A 23083-nucleotide genomic window follows, 5' to 3' on the forward strand; every position below is an offset into this window, starting at 1 on the left:
GGGGAACTTATACGCATACATGCATAGTCCATGGACATAGACAATTATGTGGCAAAGGCTTGGGAGGGGTAGGTCTGGAGAGAAGGGGGTCATTGGGGAAAATAACAATAAAAAGCTGACATCTGTTGTACTTTCAACAATAAAGTTAATTAAAAAAAAATAACCATGTTAAGCCCTGGAGGTGTGGTTCAGTTGGTTAGGTGTTGTCCCATGCACTGGAAGGCTACTGGTACGATTCCTGGTCAGGTCCCATACCTATGTTTCAGGCTGGATCCCAGAAGCGGACATACAGGAGGTAGCCTAATGGCATTTCCCTCCCACAAAGGTGTTTCTCTCTTCCCCTCTCTAAAAACCAGTAAAAAAAGTCTTTTAAAAAATGGACATATTAAGTTCCTGAATACTTCCAAAGGTGATGGGTGAAGATGGGGGTATTTGGAGACAACATACCATAGTACCGTATCAAGATTCACATCATCTACAGAACTGAACTACATAAAAACACTTATTTCCAACCTAATTTTTTCTCCAGCTAACTATTAAGTAAATTTGAGAATAAAGATACCTCTTCCCATGCAACATCTCAAAGTTGCCTTCTCAAAATATAGGGAATTGAATAGAGGATGTGCTCCATTACAATAAGAGTGTAAACCAAGGAAAAGGAGAGGGAGAATAGGAACTGTATAGGAGGCCAGAGAACTAGAAAGTAACAGCCAAGGAAGAGAATTTGTACTCCTGACGGATTATCCTATCTAATAATAGACAAACATTGTAATTGACCGTACCTTCGCTACGCCTCCCACTGGCTAATCAGCGAGATATGCAAAATAACCGCCAACAAAGGTGGCGGTTAATTTGCATACGTAGGTGCGAAGCGGCGGAGCGAAGACTGAAGGCAGCTCTGGCCGGAGCGGCGAAGGCTTGAAGGCGGCTCCGGCCGGAGTGGCGAAGACTGAAGGCGGCTCTGGCCGGAGCAAAGGCCTGGGTCCTGGGTGCTGGAGGAAAACTGGTGCTGGCAGCCAGGGGAAGGGAAGGCCTATTGCACGAATCTTTTTGTGCAACAGGCCTCTAGTGTAATATAATATAATATAATTATCAAAAACGTAAGATAGCTATTATCTTTTTAAATAATTTTTTAATCCTCACCTGAGGATATGCTTATTGATTTGAGAGAAAGGGAGAGAAATATCAATGTGAGACACATCATTCAGCTGCCTCCCATACATGCCCCAACCAGGGATTAAACCCACAACCTAGATATGTCCCTGACTGGGAATTGAATCTGCAACCTTTTTGGTGCATGGGATGATGCTCCAACTGAGTCACCTGGCTGAGGCAATAGTTATTATTTGTAGAAAAACAAAAAGTATTACAAGAAAGGTAATATTCATATTGCACCCTGTGGTTTTTTAAAATATATTTTTCATTGCTGATAGTATTACAGATATCTCCCATTTCCCCCCCTTTACCACCTCCTCTCAGCTCCTAACTGCCCCCTCCCTGAGGTAAATGTAAATTATCTTTACATAGCTGTAACAATTACATCAATACTGATATAACCAAAAATTATTTTAAACTATACTGGGAGAATAAGTGTGGAGGGTGCACAGAAATTTAAGAGAACTAAATAGGTATCCATTAATTTTCTATTTTGAAAAGCAATATCTAAAATTGAAAAATGGACACATAGCTATGCAGATCCATTCTGAATATGAAAACAAATACTACAAAAAACAGTACAGTGTTGAAAGTGGCTGTAGTTAGAGAGTATGAATTGGGGATGGTGGAAAATGGCTTTAGGGACAACTGTTTTATTTTGGTTATAATCCTTATGGGGCTGACTTTAAATTAGAAACATGTATAACATTTATTAAAAATAGAAAGTATTTATCAGAAGAAAGTACATTTCAAAAGAGTTCATTTTTAAACTTACTCATAAATTGGGTCAAATTACACCTTAACATTAAATAGAAAGAATTTAGCTGAGGTACATGTGAGGATGGATTCTATACATATATATTTACTAGAGGCCCCGCTCCCAGTCACCACGCAACCCCGGTTCCCCGTTCACCATTGAGTGGTCAGTGTACCTCATAGTGACTGGTTGTGGGGTTGTTCCGGTCATTCTGCTGTTAGGGTCAATTTGCATATTACCCTTTTATTATATAGGAGAGAGGCCCACTGCATGGGTGGGGGCTGACCAGCCTGCCCTGATGGGATCCCCAGATCGGGGTGGGGGTGCCCACTGGGAGTTGGGGCCAGCCGGGATGAGGGGCCGTGGATGGTTTGCAGGCTGGCCATGCCCCTGATGGGGGTGGGTGTCCCCATTGTGGGGCGGGGCCGGCTGGGGTGTGGGGCCGCGGTTGTTCTGGTCTCTGGTCATTCTGCCATTATGGTCGCTGGGCTTTTATTATATAGAACTAGTGGCCCGGTGCATGAAATTCATGCATGGGGGAGGGTGTGTTCCTCAGCCTGTCCTGCACCCTCTCCAATTTGGGACCCCTCGAAAAATGTCCTGCCAGTTTACAGGGATCGGGTCTAAACCAGCAGTTGGACATCCCTCTCGTAATCCAGGACTCTGGCTCCTAGCCGCTCACCTGCCTGCCTGCCTGCCTGCCTGATTGCCTCTAACCACTCTGCCTGCCGGCCTGCTCGCCCCCAACTCTCCCCTCCCCCCCGCTGCCGGCCTGCTTGCCCCCAAATGCCCCCCCCCGCCATCCTGATCACCCCAAACTGGCCCCCCTGGTGGCCTGCTCGCCCCTACCTTCCCTCCCCACTGGCCTGCTCATCCCCAACTGTCCCCCTGCTGGCCTGCTCACTCCAAACTGCCCCCCCCTCTGTCCTGATCACCTCCAAGTGACCCCCACTGATGGCCTGCTTGCCCCCCAACTGGCCCCCCTGCTGGTCTGCTTACCCCAAACAGCCCCGCCCCCCACCAGCCTGATCACCCACAACTGCCCTCCCCTCTTGGCCTCTAACCTCCTCTACCTCAGCCTTGCCACCATGGCTTCGTCCAGAACATCTGGAAGGTCTCCTAGAAGGTCTCCGACTCTAATTAGCATATTAATCTTTTATTAGTATAGATATATTTGTCTGTAAATATGATTATGATTGCAGATATGAGTAGGACCAGGTAAAATTTTATAGAATGGGCCTTTTATTACAGATGGTTTTCCATGTATGCATTTTTTCTAAAGAAGTAAAAATTACTTTAAAAAATGTTTCAGGAAGTCTTTGAGAAATTTATAGTATCTACTTTTCTTTCAAGAAAGTTGTCACTTTTATGCCAGAGTGAGAATTATTTGTATGCTTTGTATGTCAGCATTGGGCCACTGTGACTGGGGGGCACTTAGCTTGACTTGAGAGTTATTATCTTGCTCAATGGCTGGGAGGGAGGGTGTGTGGCAGAGGAGATAAATACTAGGTTCTGGATTATTCATAGATTGCTGACTTTCTGGATTGATTGTGCAAGCCCTTCCTTTTATTGATGTCCACCTTCTGTTGACAGATATCTACCCTGGGAGAGAAATGAGATGAAACTCTCTTTCTTATTGTAAAAAGCATTTGAATTCCTCAGGTGTGATAAGGCCACCCAGCCATCCACAGTCGAGGTACACATTTTCATGGAGGATGTTCCCACTCTTGAATAAATTAAAACACTTTTTTTCTTTCAATTTAAACTTTCTTCTATAACTGTTTTCTTGTTACTTAAAAGCTAGATGTTGTTTGTTTGAAACTGCTTCCAAAGCTTTTCAAGCTGTATATGTCCTTGGAATGAATTTATAAATAAGAATTGAGCCCGGCGGGTGTGACTCAGTGGTTTAGCATTGACCTATGAACCAGGAAGTCACAGTTTGATTCCAGATCAGGCCACATGCCCAGGTTTTGGCCTGATCCCCAGTAAGGGGTGTGTAGAGGCAGCCGATCAATGATTCTCTCTCATCATTGATGTTTCTATCTCTCTCCCTCTCCCTTCCTCTCTCAATCAGTAAGAAGGTATTTTAAAGAGAGAGAGAGATAGATAGAGAGAAGTGTATATATGTTTGTAAATAAGAAAACATGTATTTGATGCTCTTAGAAAGTCTTATTTTCTTTCATTAAAACTTGTGCAGTATAGGGAACTCCATAGATTCACTTAATTTGAAGAAAGTTAGAGGGAAAGGTACTAAGTCAGAGTTCCTTGGGAAAATGTATCACTTATATATTTTTTTATTTTTATTTTTTTTAAATCAAAAACAAATATTTTCTATTCAGAAAACATATTTGGATCTAAATATCTTCTATAATTTTAATCCTAAAATATCAATTTAAATATTTTAAAAATGGTTGGGATGTTTGTTTTTTAAAATAAGTTAGGTTACTAAAGTTCTACATGTTACTGGATCACCTGGGGTAATTTTCTGATTGGAAAATTAAGAATTACAGTCAGAAGGAAGGACATTAGAATTTTAAAAGAATATATTCAATTTACTTTAGGAGCTGAACCTCTCTTATGTGACTTGTTTTGTATGTTTGTTAAACTATATTATCACATAAGCATTGCTGCTATTGGGACAAACAGTGACAATTGATTCAGGTCATTTGAATGTCCACTGTCTGTTTTAATTTGTACGTTCGTTTTGTGTCTGTCATATGCTCAATCTTCAGTGGAAGTCATGAGAACCTATTATTTTTGCCTGCTCCCTCCTTTACGTTGGATAAATTCTTTTTTACCCAGAGGGGCCTTAACTTTGATGTAAGGGATTGTTTCCGTTGCCAACTTTTTGATTCCTTGCCAAGTAAGAGAGTTGTGAACTCTTCAGTGATGCCTTCCCCGGGATATTTGCAGATGTGGTTGGGAAAAGTCATTTCATCCCTGACCTTTGCATGTCAGGTGCTGGGGTGCCTGGGTGCCGCCTGGCCTGCGCCCTGGCTCTCTCTCCCTCCGATTGCCATGGGGATCACGGGGCTGCAGGCCAGCCGGCAACCCGGCCCCCGGAGGTCTGGGGTTGCCGCCTGGCCTGCGCCCCGGCTCTCTCTCCCTCCAATCGCCATGGGGCTCACGGGCCGCAGGCTCTTTCTCCCTCCGATCGCCATGGGGATCACGGGGTCGCAGGCAGCAGGCACTCCTGGTCAGGGGGTGTCACCTGGCCTGCTGCTTGGCTTTCCGATGGCGATCACTGGCTGCAGGGTGGGCAAAGGCAGCCTTTGCCCGCCCCCCAGCTCTTGCCTGCCACCTGGGTTTCCGATCACCGCTCTTCCATCTTTCCCCTTTCGCCTCCCATCATTGTGCGTATGCAAATTAACCGCCATCTTTGTTGGCAGTTAACCGCCATGGTGAACATGAAAAGGAATGGAGGAACATAAAACTAAAATCCCCAGGCCTTGATCATGCATTGGATATGTTGAAGTGCCATGGGAAGTGTTGGGGCTGAATCCAAGGTTTCAAGCTTCTGTGTGACAGTGTTAGTCACTAAACAGGTTAAGAATTGAGCAATGGGGAATAAAGATATGCTGAGGGAACAGCATATTTCAAGACAGAGAGTTCAGAAGTATTCAGAGCTGCTGCTGGGTTAATTAAGACAATAAATGGTCATATAAAACTTGACCACTGAATTTAACAACATGAAGGTAAGGATGAGGGAAAATTCATATTAAGGTTGGGTGAAGAGTGAGTGGGAAATGAGAAAATGGTGAGAGTGAATACAGACCACTCTTTCAAGAAAAGGTCATATATGAAAGCATACAGGGCTAGAGCTGAAGGGATGCTGGGAGGGGGCAGAGTCAATAGAATTTTTTTTAATGGCAAGAGAAATTTAAACTTGTTTTAAAAACTGATGGGAAAGATATGGTTGGGGGGAAAAGGCTAAATGTATAACAGAGGAAAGCAAACAAGATTAGGTTCTTAGAAGGTGGAAGGAGATGCAGAAGATTGGTTTTAGGCAGGAGAGAGAACTTAACTCCTGTAAAAGGAAAGAAAAAAAAAAAAAGAAAGCTTAAGGACACAGGATTTTTCAGTCTTCCCAATTTATACTGTCAATAATTAAAATGAATTCATAACTTTATATCCAACCAGTAGAAGTATAAAGGAACAGATTACATATAAAAGTGTCAATTCTGTTTAAACCTGGATGTTCATTATGAGAATACAGGCCTGCTTCTCATTACCTGACATAACACTGTATAATAGGATATACCAGATACATTCCAGTTAGGAACCTACCATCGTTCAATGTGTAGAGATGAAAACGTCCGTAAAGCTGCTTCTCGAGTTAATAATTTGAACCCACACTGTGTGTCCCTGATTCCTTTGACACAAAGGAACCACACCAGGAAGTGGAATCCATACATGAGCAGAGTACGGAAGTAAGAACGCTGAAACAAAGACAATAAAAATGACTTTTCCATTTACCTATAAAGGAGACAGTGAAAACACCTGTTGTAGACAACTGCAATTAATATGTAATTGGCTGGGAAGATCTTACATGTGAACTCCATTGTTCCATTAGCTTTACTGGCAAAGTGTATCATAGAAACTGTGAAGATACTGTCTGCTTAAAGCAGGGCAGAGGCACTCTGGAAGTTGAGTTAGACAAGAAGAATCACAGTAGCTGTGAGAGATCAGAGCCTGAATTTATCAGAAGCATAGCATAGCAGTTTGAGCTGCTATAACAGTGGTTCTCAACCTTGGGTGCACATTAGAATCACCTGGGAATCTTTTTAAAATCCTGATTTCTGGGCCTCATCCTCCGGAAATTCTGTTTCTTTGTTATGGGGTGGGGCCACAACATTAGTAACAAAGATTCCCAGGTGATTCTAATGTGCAGCCAAGGTTGAGAACCACTGTGCTATAAGCAAAGAGAACATCTCATTCACCTATCTTGTGTCTCTTTGTCCCAAATATACTTCAGTTTCAAAAAAGGTGACAGTTACCAGAATATCTTGAAAAAGCAAACAGTAAAATTTGAACCTGAAGTTCAATACCTAGCTAATAAAAATAATGATAAAAGAGGTTCGGCATAATATCACAAAAGTTTCAGACTAGAAAGGAATTTGAAACAAAAACCCAGTATGTCTAATTAGGCATGACATATCTGATTAAATATATTTTAACAAGTTCTTTAATACTTTAGATACTAAACTTAAGTAATCTTTACTCCTGTTTATTAATTATTGTTATTAGTAATTAATTTCATTATTAGTAGCAACAGGACATAATATTCTATTATTCATTAAACACTGAAAACTTTAAAACATAAGAATAATAGATCATTAATTATCTCTATATTTAAGACTTTCATATTTGGAATTATAAAAGATAGGATCTCAACATGGGTTAATAGACCTATGAAATGATACATTAGATATTTATATAAACAACCTATTATGAGTCTATGTAAACTATTGAATATCGCATACCAGTAGATAAAGGTCCGTTCCTCCTTTTGTTCTTTTATAATTGTAATCTTTAGTATCATTCTTTATTCGCATAGCTTTTTCTATCATTGAACAGAACCACAACTCACTGATAACATAAGTAGAAAAAAATCCACTGAACTAAGAGACCTATATTCAAATTCATTAATAATTAGGGTAACCATGAGCAAGTTACTTACACTCTCTGTCTCACTTTCCTCTTCTGAAAATGGGAATGAAAATGCCTACTTTCAGATGTTTTTACAAGAATTAAATGAGATAATATTAAAGCCTTTAGCCAAGTATTTGGCACAGAAAGTAATAGGAACTCAATAAATAATTTTAATAAGGAAAACGTGAAAGCTCATTTTAACCTTTTCACCATAATTTCACTCATGTAAATAGGCCAAGAAAGGAAGGAAGAATAAAATATTTATAAGGTATTAAAATATTTACAAATAAGCTTTTTGAAAGGATCTAGCACTTCTCATTTATCACCTAGAATCTCTAGTTATGTTTTGATATAATTATGTCCTACTTCTCTAAGTAGATAGGGCAGAAACCTAATCTTAAAATACTCTGGGAATTTCATAACACCTTGCCTTCCATATAAAATATTTCCAGTAAATACTGGTTGACTGATTAATCCTCCAAAAGAGCATTTATGCTTAGGAAAGGAACAAGTAGAAATTCAAAGATAGAAAAATAAAACCTAAAAGGTAGAAAAACAATAGCTATAAATTATTTTTCTTGAATGTGATTTAGGTGACCTTACTAGTTATAAATAAAAATACTCAAGATTGTTTTTGCTTCGATGTGAATACAAGATTTTTGTTTGTTTTAGGATAATGGCTATTTTTTAAATCTAGAAACGTGAAGTTCACATGAATACCTTAAATTTGATGTGTAGCATATTTAAATGTATAACAATAAACTACAAAGAAGATCTTCCTTTAATTTTAAAAACCTGGCAAAATATCTTAAATTTAAAAGACAACTGAAGATATATTATAGGATAAACTTAGTAAAATAAAGCTAACAAAGTCATAGAATAGCATTATATGAACTTCTGGTAGACATCTAAAAACATCAAGGAAAAAGACATTCACTACTTCAATATTAAAAATAATCTTTCTAATGTTATGAAATATAAACAAGGAATTCAGGTAAAGTTTAAAGGAATTTCATTATCTTAAAATAAGAAGTTCAAAGAAGTCCCAAGATGTCTTCAAAGAAAATCTAAAGACATCACATAGTAATAGATTCTATTTTGAATCTTTTAAAGGATAAATTCAAGAATACCCACACAATATAAACATTATTATTATAACTGTTACACAGAACAAATGGAAATATGAATACATTTAAGGGTGCTAAAAGACTCCATCAGTGCTGTATCAGGTTTCACTTCTAAGGGAGCAGAACACATGGTAGCGTTAACTGAGAATATGTATAAATGTATTTAGAAAAGATAAGTCTGAAATCTATGCAATTAAGCTATTGAAGTCACAGTTTATTATTTTTAATTCTTTTTTTATTTTATTGATTTTTTACATAGAGGAAGGGAGAGGGATAGAGAATTAGAAACATCAAAGGGAGAGAAACATCGATCAGCTGCCTCCCGCACACCTCCCACTGGGGATGTGCCCGCAACCAAGGCACATGCCTTTGACCGGAATCGAACCCGGGACCCCCCAGTCCGCAGGCTGACGCTCTATCCACTGAGCCAAACTGGTCAGGGCTTTATTATTAATTCTTTTGTAACTTTTTCACTATCCACAATACAGGGGTTTATGTTAGCTACAGCACATTCAGAAAAAACCTGAGTGCTCACAAATGGGAGGCCATGCTGCAGTTTCTTGGACATGTGGCAGAAGGATGTGTTGTTTCTTAGAAAGGACATTCACCAAGATTTAGTTCTGGAAACTCTCACTTCTGAACAACATGGTGGCATAAGTAAGAGTGGTACTCACCTCCTCCCACAATCACATCAAAATTACAACTAAATTACAGACTAACCATCATTCAGAACCAATTGAATCTGGCTGAAGGGAAGTCCTACAACTAGGAAATTAAAGAAGAAGCCATATCCAGACTGTTAAGGGAGGTGAAGATGTGGAACAGGCTGGTACCACACCAAAATGTGGCAGATAAAAATTGGAAGGGATATCTCAGCTGTGGAGCCGCACCTTGAGGAGCAAGGAGTCCCAGCCTTACACCAGCGTCCCCAGCCCCCCAAACCTGGGTTTTAGTGCTAGGAAGAGAAGTCCTCATGATTTCAGGTTGTAAAACCAGAAGGGATTGAAGCGGAGGAAGACAAAGGCTGCTGGAATCCCAGGCAATTCCTCTTAAAGGGCCCATGAAGGGACTTACTCAGACTCACTCCCTCTGAGCTTTAGTGCTGGGACTGCAGCGTGAAAAGCAACAGAGACATATGGGGAGGAACAAAATCGTCTGGCATCAGGGCAAGAGTTGGGCAAACAACCTTCTCCCAGACAGAAGTGCTGGCAGAGTCCATTGTTCCTTGGATGAGCCTTCCCTCACAGAGCTGGCATGTGGGAGTCATATCCAAGTCTCCATCAACATGGCTCACACTGTTTGTCCTTGCACACACACTCCCCTCCCCCACAGTGATTCCTTGAGGCCCCATGACATACAACTTCACAACTTTCGGGCTCACCTAAGCTGTTTCCACCAGCTTTTCCATACAAATGGCCTGTATACTTCAGATTCTCCTAAAATCTCTCAAACGAGCAGCAGCTGGCCTCAGCATGCCCCGTACCTCTCGCTAAGTGGCCCCACAGCAGCAGGCCTTGGGCCTCCCCTGGGCACTCCAAACCCAGCACAAGTAGCAGCCATCTGCAGACTGCTTTGTAGCTCATGCTGGGTGGCCCCAGGCAGAACAAAAGCAATGGTTGATCTTGGCCTGTACCTCTGGGAAGCCTCACAGACAGTAACTCAGTGGACAGCTTTAGACTATGTGAAAGCATCATGGCTCAACCACCTCATAGGCAACACACTCAAGGATCAGATTCAGCAAGCACTATAGCCCCACTGAAGTAAGTCCTGCTCTATGAGGTGGGCCCCTACACAGTTGATTATCCACAGTGGTCAAAGGTCAGTGGTTGGTGGTCATAGCCAGTCCTTCCAGCTGATTGACCTGGGGGTAAATGCCACCTACTGATAAGCCAACAGCAATCAAAGTTAAACTATAAGAGGAGGGAGTACATAGCCCACATGGGAGATGCCCCTTGAGGGCTCTGCTTGGGTGATCAGGGAGGTTGTGCCACTGTAACCTATAGAACACCTACTATATTAGGCCACTCTACCAAGTTGGGAGATGTAGCAGCTCTACTTAATACATAGAAACAAACACAAGGAGGCTGCCAAAATGAGGAGACAAAGAAATGTCCCAAATGAAAGAACAGAACAAAAAAACTAAACAAAATGGAGACAAGCAATATACTAGATGCAGAGTTTAAAACACTGCTATAAGGATGCTTAATGTATTGAGTGAAAACCTCAACAGCATAAAAAAATACTAGTCAGAAATTAAGGATAAACTAACAGAAGTGAAAAATAATTTACAGAGAATCAATACTGAGTAGATGAAACCAAAAATCAAATCAGCTATTTGGAATATAAGGAGGCAAAAAACACCCAATCAGAACAGAAAAAATAAAAAATAATAATAAGACTGAGGAGACAAGATGGCGGCGGAATAGGCAGACATGTCCCAGGGGTTGTCCTGGAGCAAATGGAGTGAGTAGCTGAAACTAATAACACCCACCCCGAATTGGCAAAGTATACTCAGCTGGTGAGACAGTTTGCAGCCGAGAAGGGCAGAGTTCTCCTGGAGAGATAAAAACCAGGGATCTGGGCAGGAAAGTTTGCCAGACCTCTGAGCCCAGAGGGTCAGAGGGAGACCGAGTGGCACACAGCCACGTCTCTTGGGACAGGCACAGCCCCTGACTGTGGAAAAGAGATCCGAGGGACTGTTGGCGCCGGGGGATTTGAGATCTGTATTCCGAAATTACGGAGGACTGAGCCTAAAAGGGGCAGCCTGAAGCGCCGACCAGACCATGCAGTGCCAGTAAGAGAGGAGCTCACAGAGACTCAGCCTTCCCCGTTTCTGTGGCCAGCGTTTGTTTGTGTGTTTTCACTGAACCCTGTTCACAGGACATTTTGGATACAGACACTCACCTGTGCTGAAGAGTGGGAGAAGGTGCGGACGAGTAGAATCTGGGGAGAGCGGGGGTGGGGGGGGGGTAGGGGGAGGGGGGGCAGGAGAAGTGGCAGCAAATCAAGTGCTGAGTCACCCCTGAGCCCAGGACCTGGGCAGCCATTTTCTCCTAAAGTTATAATCCCACCCCTCCCTCCAGCCCCCAGGCAAGGAATACAGCCACACCCAGATTCCACCCTGAATGAGATGAAGGATTAAAATAATCTGATTAGTCCCTGGGAGTTAACAGGGTCTGGCCTACAGAGAGGCTTTCAGTCCTGGCGGCGGCGGTGACGACGACGACGACGACGACGACGACAATGACGACGACGACAACAAAATCACAGACATTCCAGAAAACTGGGAACTTAAGCCAGCCAAAGGAATGACATTTCAATTTTTCATTTTTATTTTTTCATTATTATTTTGTTAGGTTTTGTGTTTGTTTTTTTTGCTTTTTTCTTTGTTTTTTGTTTGTTTGTTCCTTTATTTCCTACTTCTTTTCACATTACTTTTTCAACCATGTGAACAGCAGACACGTGAGTGGCGCGCTCTTGTGCAGGGAGCATCAGCCCTGTGAGCAGCCTGCCTCGAGCCTAAGAGCAGCAGCCTCATGTGGCCTGGCCCTGTCCAAGGAGCAGCAGCTGTGTGAGTGGCCCGCTTCCCCGTCCAAGGAGAAGTAACCACGCGAGCAGTCTGACCTCTCCGAGGAGCAGCAGCCACACGAGCAGTCTTCCTATGTTTGAGGAGCGGCAGTTCTGTGCAGCCTGACCTCATCCGAGGAGCAGCAGCTGCGCACACCCTGCACTAGTCCGAGGAGCAGCAGCTGCACAAGCAGCCTGCCGAATTCGAGGAGCAGAAGTTCTGCAAGCGGCCCGCCCCTATTTGAGGAGAAGCAGCAGCCCAGCCAGTCCGAGGAGCAGCAGCCACACGAGTAGACCTCCCACATCCGAGGAGCGGCAGCCCTCCGCAGCACGCGCCGGTCCGAGGAGTAGAGCCACAACAGCCTGCACTTGTCCGACGAGCAGACGCCAGGTGAGTGGCACATCCCCGTCAAAGGAGGAGCAGCCATGCATGCAGCTCACTCCTGTCCAAAGAGCAGCAGCCTCGCAAGCAGCCCACCCCCATCTGAAGAGCAAACAGACTTGCAATCAACCTGTCCAAGTCCTAGGAGCAGTAGCCCCACAAGCAGCTCACCACATCAGAGGAACAACAGCAGCGTGCAGCCAGCCCCCATCCAAGGATCAGCAGCCACGTGAGCAGTCTGCCCCAGTTCAAGGAGTAGCAGCTGCGTGTGTAGCCCGCCTCCATCAAAGGAACAGCAGCCTCGTAATCAGCACACTCTCTGTCTGAGGAACAGCAGCTGTGTGTGAAGCCTCCCCCTACCAGCCAGAGGAGCCACCACAGCTGTGAACAGCACCCACCAGAGGAGTTACTGCCAACTGAGGAGCAGCTGCTACCACAACCGCCCGAGGAGCAACCCCAGCCCGAGTAGCCACTGCCACCCAAGGAGCAGCCCCTGAATGACTCAATATCTAGATATGTTGGTGAGTTCAAACATGGGTAGACAAAGAAAACCCCAAAGGAAAGAAAAGGAGGACTCACCAGAAAAGCAGCTAAGTGAAACAGAAGCATTGGGCAAGACAGAAAAAGAATTCAAATTAAGGGTTGTAGAATGCATAAACCAGATGAAGGAAAAAAATCAACAACTTATGCAAGAAGCAAGAGGAAACGGATGAAAAAAATCAACAACTTATGTAAGAACCAAGAAGAAATGAAAAGTGATATAGCTGCAATAAAAAACACCATGGAAAGTTTCAACAGTAGACTAGGAGAAGCGGAGGTCCGAATTAGCGAATTAGAAAACAGGGAAGCAAAACACACCCAAACTGAACTGCAATTAGAGAAAAAAATTAAAAGACCAGAGGAGAGCCTAAGGGAGCTATGGGACAACATGAAACGAAACAACATACGAATAATAGGGGTGCCAGAACAACAGAAAGATGAACAAGGGTTAGAAAACCTATTTGAAGAAATAATATCAGAAAACTTCCCTGAGGTGGGGAAGAAAAAAGTCACACAAGCACAGAGTCCCAAACAAGGTGAACCCCAAAAGACCCACACCAAGACACATCATAATTACCATGGCAAATGTTCAGGACAAACAGAGAATCTTACAGGCTGCAAGAGAGAGACGGAAAGTTACATACAAGGGATCTCCCATTAGATTATCAAATGATTTCTCAACAGAAACACATCAGGCCAGAAAAGAATGGATGGAAATTTACAAAGTGATGCAAAGCAAAGGAATAAATCCAAGAATACTCTATCCAGCAAGGCTATCATTCAAAATTGAAGAGGAAATAAGAAGCTTCACAGACAAAAAAAGGCTAAGGGAGTTTATCACCACCAAGCCAGCCATGCAAGAAATGCTAAAGGGACTGGTGTAAAAAGAAGAAATAAAAAGCTAAGAAAGAAAACAGGCACAAAAAATAGAAATGGCTACAAACAAGTACCTTTCAATAATAACTTTAAACGTAAATGGACTAAATGCTCCAATCAAAAGACATCGAGTGGCTGAATGGATAAAAAACCATGACCCATATATTTGCTGTCTACAAGAGACCCACCTCAGAATAAGGGACTCACACAGACCGAAAGTGAAGGGATGGAAAAATATCTTCCAGGCAAATGGAAATGAAAAGAAAGCTGGGATAGCAATACTTATATCAGACAAAATAGACCTCAAAGTGAAGGCCGTAACAAGAGATAAGGAAGGCCACTTCATAATACTAAAGGGATCAATACCACAAGAGGATATAACACTGATAAACATATATGCACCCAATGCAGGAGCACCCAAATACATAAAAAAACTCCTGGAAGATATCAAGGGAGAGATCGACAACAATACAATCATAGTTGGGGACTTTAATACACCACTGACATCACTGGATAAATCCTCTAGACACACAATCAGCAAAGAAACAGCAATCCTAAATGACTCACTAGATCAGATGGACTTAATTGACATATTCAGAACACTTCACCCCAAAGCCACGGAATATACATTCTACTCAAGTGCTCATGGGACAGATTCAAAAATAGACCACATATTGGGTCACAAACAAAGTCTCCATAAATTCAAGAAGATTGAAATCATACCAAGCATCTTCTCAGACCACAAGGGCATAATATTAGAAATAAACTACAATAAAAACAACCCAAAATACTCAAACACTTGGAAACTGAATAGCATGTTATTAAATATTGATTGGGTTACAAATGAGATCAACAAGTTAAAAACATCCTGGAAACTAATGACAATAAAGACACAACAATTCAAAATCTATGGGACACAATGAAAACGGTCCTGAGAGGGAAGTTTATAACTCTACAGGCCTACCTCAAAAAACAAGAAAAAATGGTAGTAAATCATCTAACTCTACAACTCAAAGAACTAGAAAGAGAGCAGCAAGAAAAGCCCAGGGTGAGCAGAAGGAGGGAGATAATAAAGACTAGAGCAGAAGTAAATGACATAGACCCAAAAAAACAATACATAAAAATCAATGAAACCAAGAGCTGGTTCTTTGAAAGGATAAACAAGATTGATGAGCCTCTAGCCCAGCCGTGGGAAAACTACGGCCCGCTGGCCTGATCCTGCCTGTTTGAAATGAATAAGACTAAAAAAAAAAAAAGACCGTACCATTTTGTGTAATGATGTTTACTTTGAATTTATATTAGTTCACACAAACACTCCATCCATGCTTTTGTTCCGGCCCTCCGGTCCAGTTTAAGAACCCATTGTGTCCCTCTAGTCAAAAAGTTTGCCCACCCCTGCTCTAGCCAGACTCACGAAGAAAAGAGAGAGGACCCAAATAAACAAAATCAGAAATGATAGAGGCAAAATAACAACAGATCCCACAGAAATACAAATGATTGTTAAACAATACTATGGACAACTCTACTCCAACAAACTAGACAACCTGGAGGAAATGGACAAATTCCTAGAAAAATACAACATTCCAAAACTCAATCAGGAAGAATCTAAAAATCTCAATAGGCCAATAACTATGGAAGACATTGAAGTGGTCATCAAAAAGCTTCCAGCAAACAAAAGCCCAGGACCGGACGGCTTCATAGCGGAGTTTTACCAAACATTCAAGGAAGAACTAAAACGTATCCTCCTGAGACTACTACAAAAAGTTCAAGAGGAAGGAACACTTCCAAGATCATTCTATGAAGCCGGCATCACCCTAATACCCAAACCAGATAAAGACAACACAATGAAAGAGAATTACAGAGACTTGCTTACAGGAGCCTGGAAGGGACCTGATGTACTTTTAACCTGGGGGAGAGGATATGCTTGTATATTTTCCACAGGCCGACCTTACGTCTCACTGCCCTCCATCTAGCCCTCACCCTAGCACACCTGACTAGTGCCCGTGTGCAGCAGATGTGCAGCCCTGAGCTGGACCCATTTGTCCATTGGGAGGATCACAGGTGCCTCCTTTTTGTCTGTCCATATGTCCTCCATATCGGCCGACCCAGAGGGCACAGCTGACTCCTCCACGGACACCGACACCACCATCAAGCACGGCCCTGATGGACCCTTTGATGCAGCCCTTCAACTCGCTGACGCTTTGGGAAGCCCATTGCCCATGACGCTGCCCGCTAGCCAGATCAACAAGGACAACCAAACCCCCGACTTGAGGCCAGCTGAAATCCCTTGACTGAAGAGGCCAGCAACCTTCTAAAGAAACAAGGCTCCTTGTGAACTGCATCCACTATGTTTATAGCTATGCTCGCTATCACTGTTTGTCAGTCTTCTTCCGAGTCTTAAGCCAATCCGAGAGGTGGCCGCTGATTTACATGCGCTATCATTTCAAAAATAAAAAAGGGGGAATTTGCCGGAAGCCAGTCCATCCTTGCTGCTTGACACAGTTGCTTCAGGGAAGAAACATCTGCACAGAATATGTTTCAAGGGACCTGGCGTATCTGGCATATGTTTGCTCCCCTTCTTGGCGCTATGTGTTTTAACCAAGGTCACCTCTCTGAGAAAGGTTGTTTCCCCAGGTAGGGATTTTCCCCTGAAGTTAGGGAGGGAATAAAACCCCTTAACTAAGTGCCAGGTGGGTAGTTAATCACTTTAACTACAAACAATCACGCTTAAGCTACATAATCTTTACTCCCTGGAATGGAGATAAGAAACGCCCTAACCTTTGGAATAGAAATTGATAGGATTAAAACCAACTGGTATAAATACAGATGTAACAAGACAACAGGACACAGAACCTGGCTGGAGAACCCAACTATGCTGATCAACTAAACACTGCCTATGTGTTATTCCCTCTTCACCACCTCTGTCCATACCTTTGGGAACCCCTGGACCTGCTGGGGCTGGACCCCAACAGGGAACATTTTTACTTTTTGACCAGTGGGTTTGATGTTGGTTGTGGGTTTGTCATATATGGCCTTTATTATGTTGAGGTGTGATCCCTCTATTCCCACTTTGCTAAGAGTTTGTTATCTATCATAAATGGGTGCTGGATTTCATCAAATGTTTTTTCTGCATCCATTGATGTGATTATGTGATTTTTATCCTTCATTTTCTTTATGTGATGTATCATACTTATTGATCTACGAATATCGTACCAATCGTGCATGTCCAGAACAAATCCCACTTGATCATGGTATATGGTGTTTTTAATGTATTGCTGGATCTTGTTTGTTAATATTTTGTTGGAGATTTTAACATCAGGGATATTTGCCATAATTTTCTTTCTTGGTAATGTATTTAATTGCTTTTGGAATTAGGATAATGCTGGGCTCATAAAATGAGCTTGGGTATCTTCCCTCCTCTTGAATTTTTTAAAATAGTTTGGGGAAGGATATGTGTTTGTCCTTATTTGAATGTTTGGTAAAATTTGCCTGTGAAGCCAGTGCAGGACTTTTTTGGGGGGAGGGCGGGTATTACTGCTTCAATTTCATTAGTGTTGTAATCAGTTTATTCAGAGTTTCTGCTTCTTTCTAATTCAGTTTTGGAAGATTGTATGTTTCTAAGAATTTGTCCATCTCACTCAGGTTGTCCGATTTGTTGACAGATAGTTGTTTATAGTGTTTTCTATCTTTTGTACTTCTGTGGTGTCAGTTATTACTTCTCTTTCATTTCTGATTTTACTTATTTGGGTACTCTTTGTTTCTTGATGAGTCTAGTTAGAGGTCCATCAATCTAATTTATCTCTTGATTTTATTGATCTTTTGTATTGTATTTTTAGAATCTATGTCATTTATTACTGCTCTGGTTTTTATTTTTCTTTCTTCTACTTACATTGTGCTTCATTTGTTATTCTTTTTCTAGTTGTTTTAGGTGTAAGGTTAGCTGTGATAGATTTATATAATGAAATACCACTCTATCATAAAAATAAAGGATGTCATACCCTTTGCAACAGCATGGATAGACCTGGGATTATTATGCTAAGTGAAATAATCCAACATGTAAATATAGGAAAAATAAAATGATGCAAATATTTGATTAATACATAAGTCATGAAAAGAGAAGAAAGGAAAATAAGGCAGGTGGGTCAAATAAAAAGCAAGTAATAAAATGGTAGATATAAATACAACTATGTCAGTAAGTATATTAAATGTAAATGGTCTAAATATTCCATGAAAACGAATACTACTGTCAGTCAAAATTTTTAAAATTCAAATATGTGCTGCTTATAAGAGACAGCCTTTAGCTATCAGGACACAGGAAGTTTAAGTGTGAAGGGATAGAAAAAGATATGCTGGGAAAACCAAATGTGTTTGTTAGATAAGCTCCATACAGGCATAAATTATAGTGCTACTGGCTATGAATTCAACGTTAATTGATCAACAATATATATGAAATAGATGTCTTTAATAAATAATTACTTAACAATGAAAAAAAAGATAAAAAGAAAGAGAATTACAGACCAATATCCCTCATGAACATAGATGCCAAAATCCTCAACAAAATCTGAGCAAATTGGATCCAGCAGTACATCAGAAAGATCATACACCATGACAAAGTTGGATTTATCCCAGGGATGCAAGGATGGTAAAATATCCGCAAATCCATAAACGTGATACATCACATAAACAAATTGAAAGAAAAAAACCACATAGTCATATCAATTGATGCAGAAAAAGCATTTGACAAAATCCAACACCCATTTTTGATAAAAACTCTCAGCAAGGTGGGAATAGAAGGATCATACCTCAGCATAATAAAAGCTATATATGACAAACCCACAGCCAGCATCATACTCAATGGACAAAAACTAACACCATTTCCCCTAAGAACAGGAACAAGACAGGGATGCCCACTCTCACCACTCCTGTTTGACATAGTACTGGAAGTATTAGCCATTGCAATTAGACAAGAAGAAATAAAAGGCATCAAATTTGGAAAAGAAGAAGTAAAACTGTCCTTATTTGCAGATGACATGATATTATACAAACAAAACCCTAAAGACTCCATCAAAAAACTATTAGACTTAATAAATGAATTTGGCAATGTAGCAGGATACAAAATTAACACCAAGAAATCCATGGCAGTTCTATACACCAATAGTGAACTTACAGAAAGAGAGACTAAAAAAAAATCCCATTTATCATCGCACCAAAAAAATTAAGATACCTAGGAATAAACTTAACTGAAGAGGTAAAAGACTTCTACTCAGAAAACTACAGGACGTTGAAAAATGAGATAGAAGAAGACATAAACAGATGGAAGAACATACCATGTTCTTGGATTGGTAGAATCAACATCATTTAAATGTCCATACTACCCAAAGCAATCTATAAATTCAACGCACTTCCCATTAAAATACCAACGGCATATTTCACAGACCTAGAACAAACTCTCCAAAAATTCATCTGACCCTGAGTACCTGTAGCAATCCTGAGAAAGAACAAAGTCGGTGGGATCTCAATACCAGATATCATGCTGTATTACAAAGCCACCGTTCTCAAAACTGCCTGGTACTGGCACAAGAACAGACATATAGATCAATGGAATAGAATAGAGAGCCCAGAAATCGGCCCGAACCAATATGGTCAATTAATATTTGACAAAGGAGGCAAGAACATACAATGGAGTCAAGATAGTCTCTTCAATAAATGGTGTTGGGAAAATTGGACAGATACATGCAAGAAAATGAAACTAGACCACCAACTTACACCATGCACAAAAATAAACTCAAAATGGATAAAGACCTTAAATGTACAATGAGAAACCATAAAAATTCTAGAAGAATCCAAAGGCAACAAAATCTCAGACATATGCCGAAGCAATTTCTTCACCAATACAGCTCCTAGGGCATTGGAAACTAACGAGAAAATGAACAAATGGGACTACATCAAAATAAAAAGCTTCTGCACAGCAAAAGAAACCATCAACAAAACAACAAGAAAACCCACTGCATGGGAGAACATATTTGCCAATGTTATCACCAATACGGGTTTAATCTCCAACATTTATAGGGAACTCATACAACTTAACAAAAGGAAGAGAAACAACCTAATCAAAAAATGGGCAAAGGACCTAACTAGACACTTTTCAAAAGAGGACATTCAGAAAGCCAAGAGACATATGAAAACATGCTCAAAGTCACTAATCATCCAAGAAATGCAAATAAAAACAACAATGAGGTACCATCTCACACCTGTCAGAATGGCTATCATCAACAAATCAACAAACGATAAGTGCTGGAGAAGATGTGGAGAAAAAGGAACACTCCTGCACTGCTGGTGGGAATGCAGACTGGTGCAGCCACTATGAAAGACAGTATGGAGTTTCCTCAAAAAACTAAAAATGGAACTCCCATTTGACCCTGTGAACCCACTTCTAGGAATATATCCCAAGAAATCAGAAACACCAATCAGAAAGGATATATGCACCCCTATGTTCATAGCAGCACAATTCACCATAGCTAAGATCTGGAAACAGCCTAAGTGCCCATCAGTAGATGAATGGATTAGAAAACTGTGGTACATCTACACGATGGAATACTATGCTGCTGTAAAAAAGAAGGAATTCTTACCATTTTCAACAGCATGGATGAAACTGGAGAGCATTATGCTAAGTGAAATAAGCCAGTCAATGAGGAAAAAATACCACATGACCTCACTCATTTATGGATAATAAAGACCATTATAAACTTATGAACAAAAATAGATACAGAGGCAGAGCAGCCTCCAACAGACTGTCAAACTACAGTGGGAAGGCTGGGGAGGGTTGGGGGGCAGGAGGGAGGGTAAGAGATCAACCGAAGGACTTGTATGCATGCATATAAGCATATCCAATGGACATAAGACACTGTGGGGTAGGGGAGGCCAGGGGATTGTCAAGGGCGGGGAAAAAAGGAAACATATGTAATACTCTTTGTAATACTTTAAGCAATAAAACAATTAAAAATAATAATAATAAAAAATTAGGATAGTTTAAGGAGCCTCAGGGACTACTTCAAGTGTACTAACACTCACAACATGGAGGTGCTGGAAGGAGAAGAGAGGGAGCAAGAAATTGAAAACCTGTTTGAAAATATGACAGAAAGCTTCCCTAACTTGGTTGAGGAAACAGACATAAAAGTCCAGGAAGCACAGAGTCCCAAACAAGATGAAACCAAAGAGGCCTACACCAAGACAAACCATAATTAAAATACAAAATGTTAAAGACAAAGAGAGAATCTTAAAAGCAGCAAGAGAAAAACAGTTAGTTACCTACAAGGGAGTCCTCCCATAAGACTGTCAACTGATTCTCAACAGAAACTGTGCAGGCCAGAAGGCTGTGGCAAGAAATATTCAAAGTGATGAAAAGCAAGGACCTACAACCAAGATTTCTCTATTCAGCAAAGTTATCATTTAGAATCAAAGGACAGATATAGCTTCCCAGCAAGAACAAGCTGGAGGAATTAATCACTACCAAACCAATATTATATGAAATGTTAAAGGGTCTTCTTAAGAAGGAAAAAAAAGAAAAGATAAAAAAATATGAATGATAAAATGGCAATAAATATATACATATCAATAATTGAATCTAAATACAAAAATAAACAAACAAGCAGAACAGAAACAGACTCATAAATGCAGAGAACATTTTGACAGTGGCCAGATGGGCAGGAGATTAGCAAGATGGGTGAAAAAGCTGAAGGGATTAACAAGTATAGAATAGTCATGGAGATGTAAAGTACAGCACAGGGAATGCAGTTAATAATATTCTAATAACTATGCATGTTGTCAGATGGGTGAAAAATTTATTGGGATGACTGACGAATAAGTTATGCAATATCTAATAACTGGGTGTAAACCTAAAACTAATATAATAATGTATGTCAACTGTAATTAAAAGAACAAAAATGAAAATGAGTGGATTAAAAACATGTGGTACCTCTACACAATGGAATACTACGATGCTATGAAAAAAAAGGAACTTTTACCATTTGCAACAGCATAGATGGAACTGGAGAGCATTAATGCTAAGCAAAATAAGCCAGTAGGAGAAAGATAAGTATCACATGATGTCACTCATATGTGGGATATAACGATCAACATAAACTAATGAAAAATAGATCCTGCCGGGAGCCGGTCCATGCTTGCTGTTTCAAGGGACCTGGCATATATGGTTCTTAATATGTTTGCTCACTGTTCTTAATATGTTTGTTCACCTTCTTGGCACTATGTGTTTTAACCAAGGTCTCCTCTCTGAGAAAGGTTGTTTCCCCAGGTAGGGATTTTCCCCTGAAGTTAGGGAGGGAATAAAACCTCTTAACTAAGTGCCAGGCGGGTAATTAATCACTTTAACTACGAACAATCATGCTTAAGCTACATAATCTTTACTCCCTGGAATGGAGATAAGAAACGCCCTAACCTTTGTAATAGAGATTGATAGGACTGGAATCAACTGGTATAAATACAGATGTAATAAGACAGCAAGACACAGAACTTAGAAGACAGAACTTAGAACACAGAACTAAGAAGACAGAACCAAGAAGACAGAACACACAGAACCTAGAGACAGAAGAACTTCGCTGGAGAGAACATGGCAAAAGATCCAGGACTGAACCTGACTACAGAAATTGGCAAGAGAACCTGACTAGAACCTGGTGACTGAACCTGGCTGGAGAACCTGGACAGAACCTGGCTGGAGAACCTACCAAGAGAACATGGACACAGAACCTGGCTGGAGATCCTGGCTAGGCTGCTGATCAACTGAACACTGTCTCCGTGTCCTTCCTTCTTCGCCGACTCCGTCTACGCCTTTGGGAACCCCTGGACCTGCTGGGGTTGGACCCCGGCAAGATCCAGAGACAAGGTAACACTGAACAGACTGTCCAACCTAAGGGAGAAGGCAGGGGAGGGGAGAGGGGTAGAGATCAACCAAAGGACTTGTATGCATGAATATTAGCATAACCAATGGACACAGACACAGTGGTGGTAGGG

The 23083-nt window shown here is 41.1% G+C and overlaps 1 protein-coding gene across 4 annotated transcripts in view; it reads right to left on the reverse strand.

Moving 5' to 3' along the window:
- The window catches only part of ALG5 (ALG5 dolichyl-phosphate beta-glucosyltransferase), a 123188-nt gene that overhangs the window by 13152 nt on the left and 86953 nt on the right, over positions 1–23083 (reverse strand). For all 4 annotated transcript variants that reach the window (XM_036299932.1, XM_036299931.1, XM_036299930.1 and 1 more), the window contains one exon: positions 6200–6351. In XM_036299932.1, coding sequence (XP_036155825.1) covers positions 6200–6351 — 152 coding nt within the window. The remainder of the gene's footprint in view (positions 1–6199; positions 6352–23083) is intronic.

This window comes from Myotis myotis, unplaced genomic scaffold, assembly GCF_014108235.1.
Source record: "Myotis myotis isolate mMyoMyo1 unplaced genomic scaffold, mMyoMyo1.p scaffold_m19_p_3, whole genome shotgun sequence".
NCBI classification, from domain to species: Eukaryota; Metazoa; Chordata; class Mammalia; order Chiroptera; family Vespertilionidae; genus Myotis; species Myotis myotis.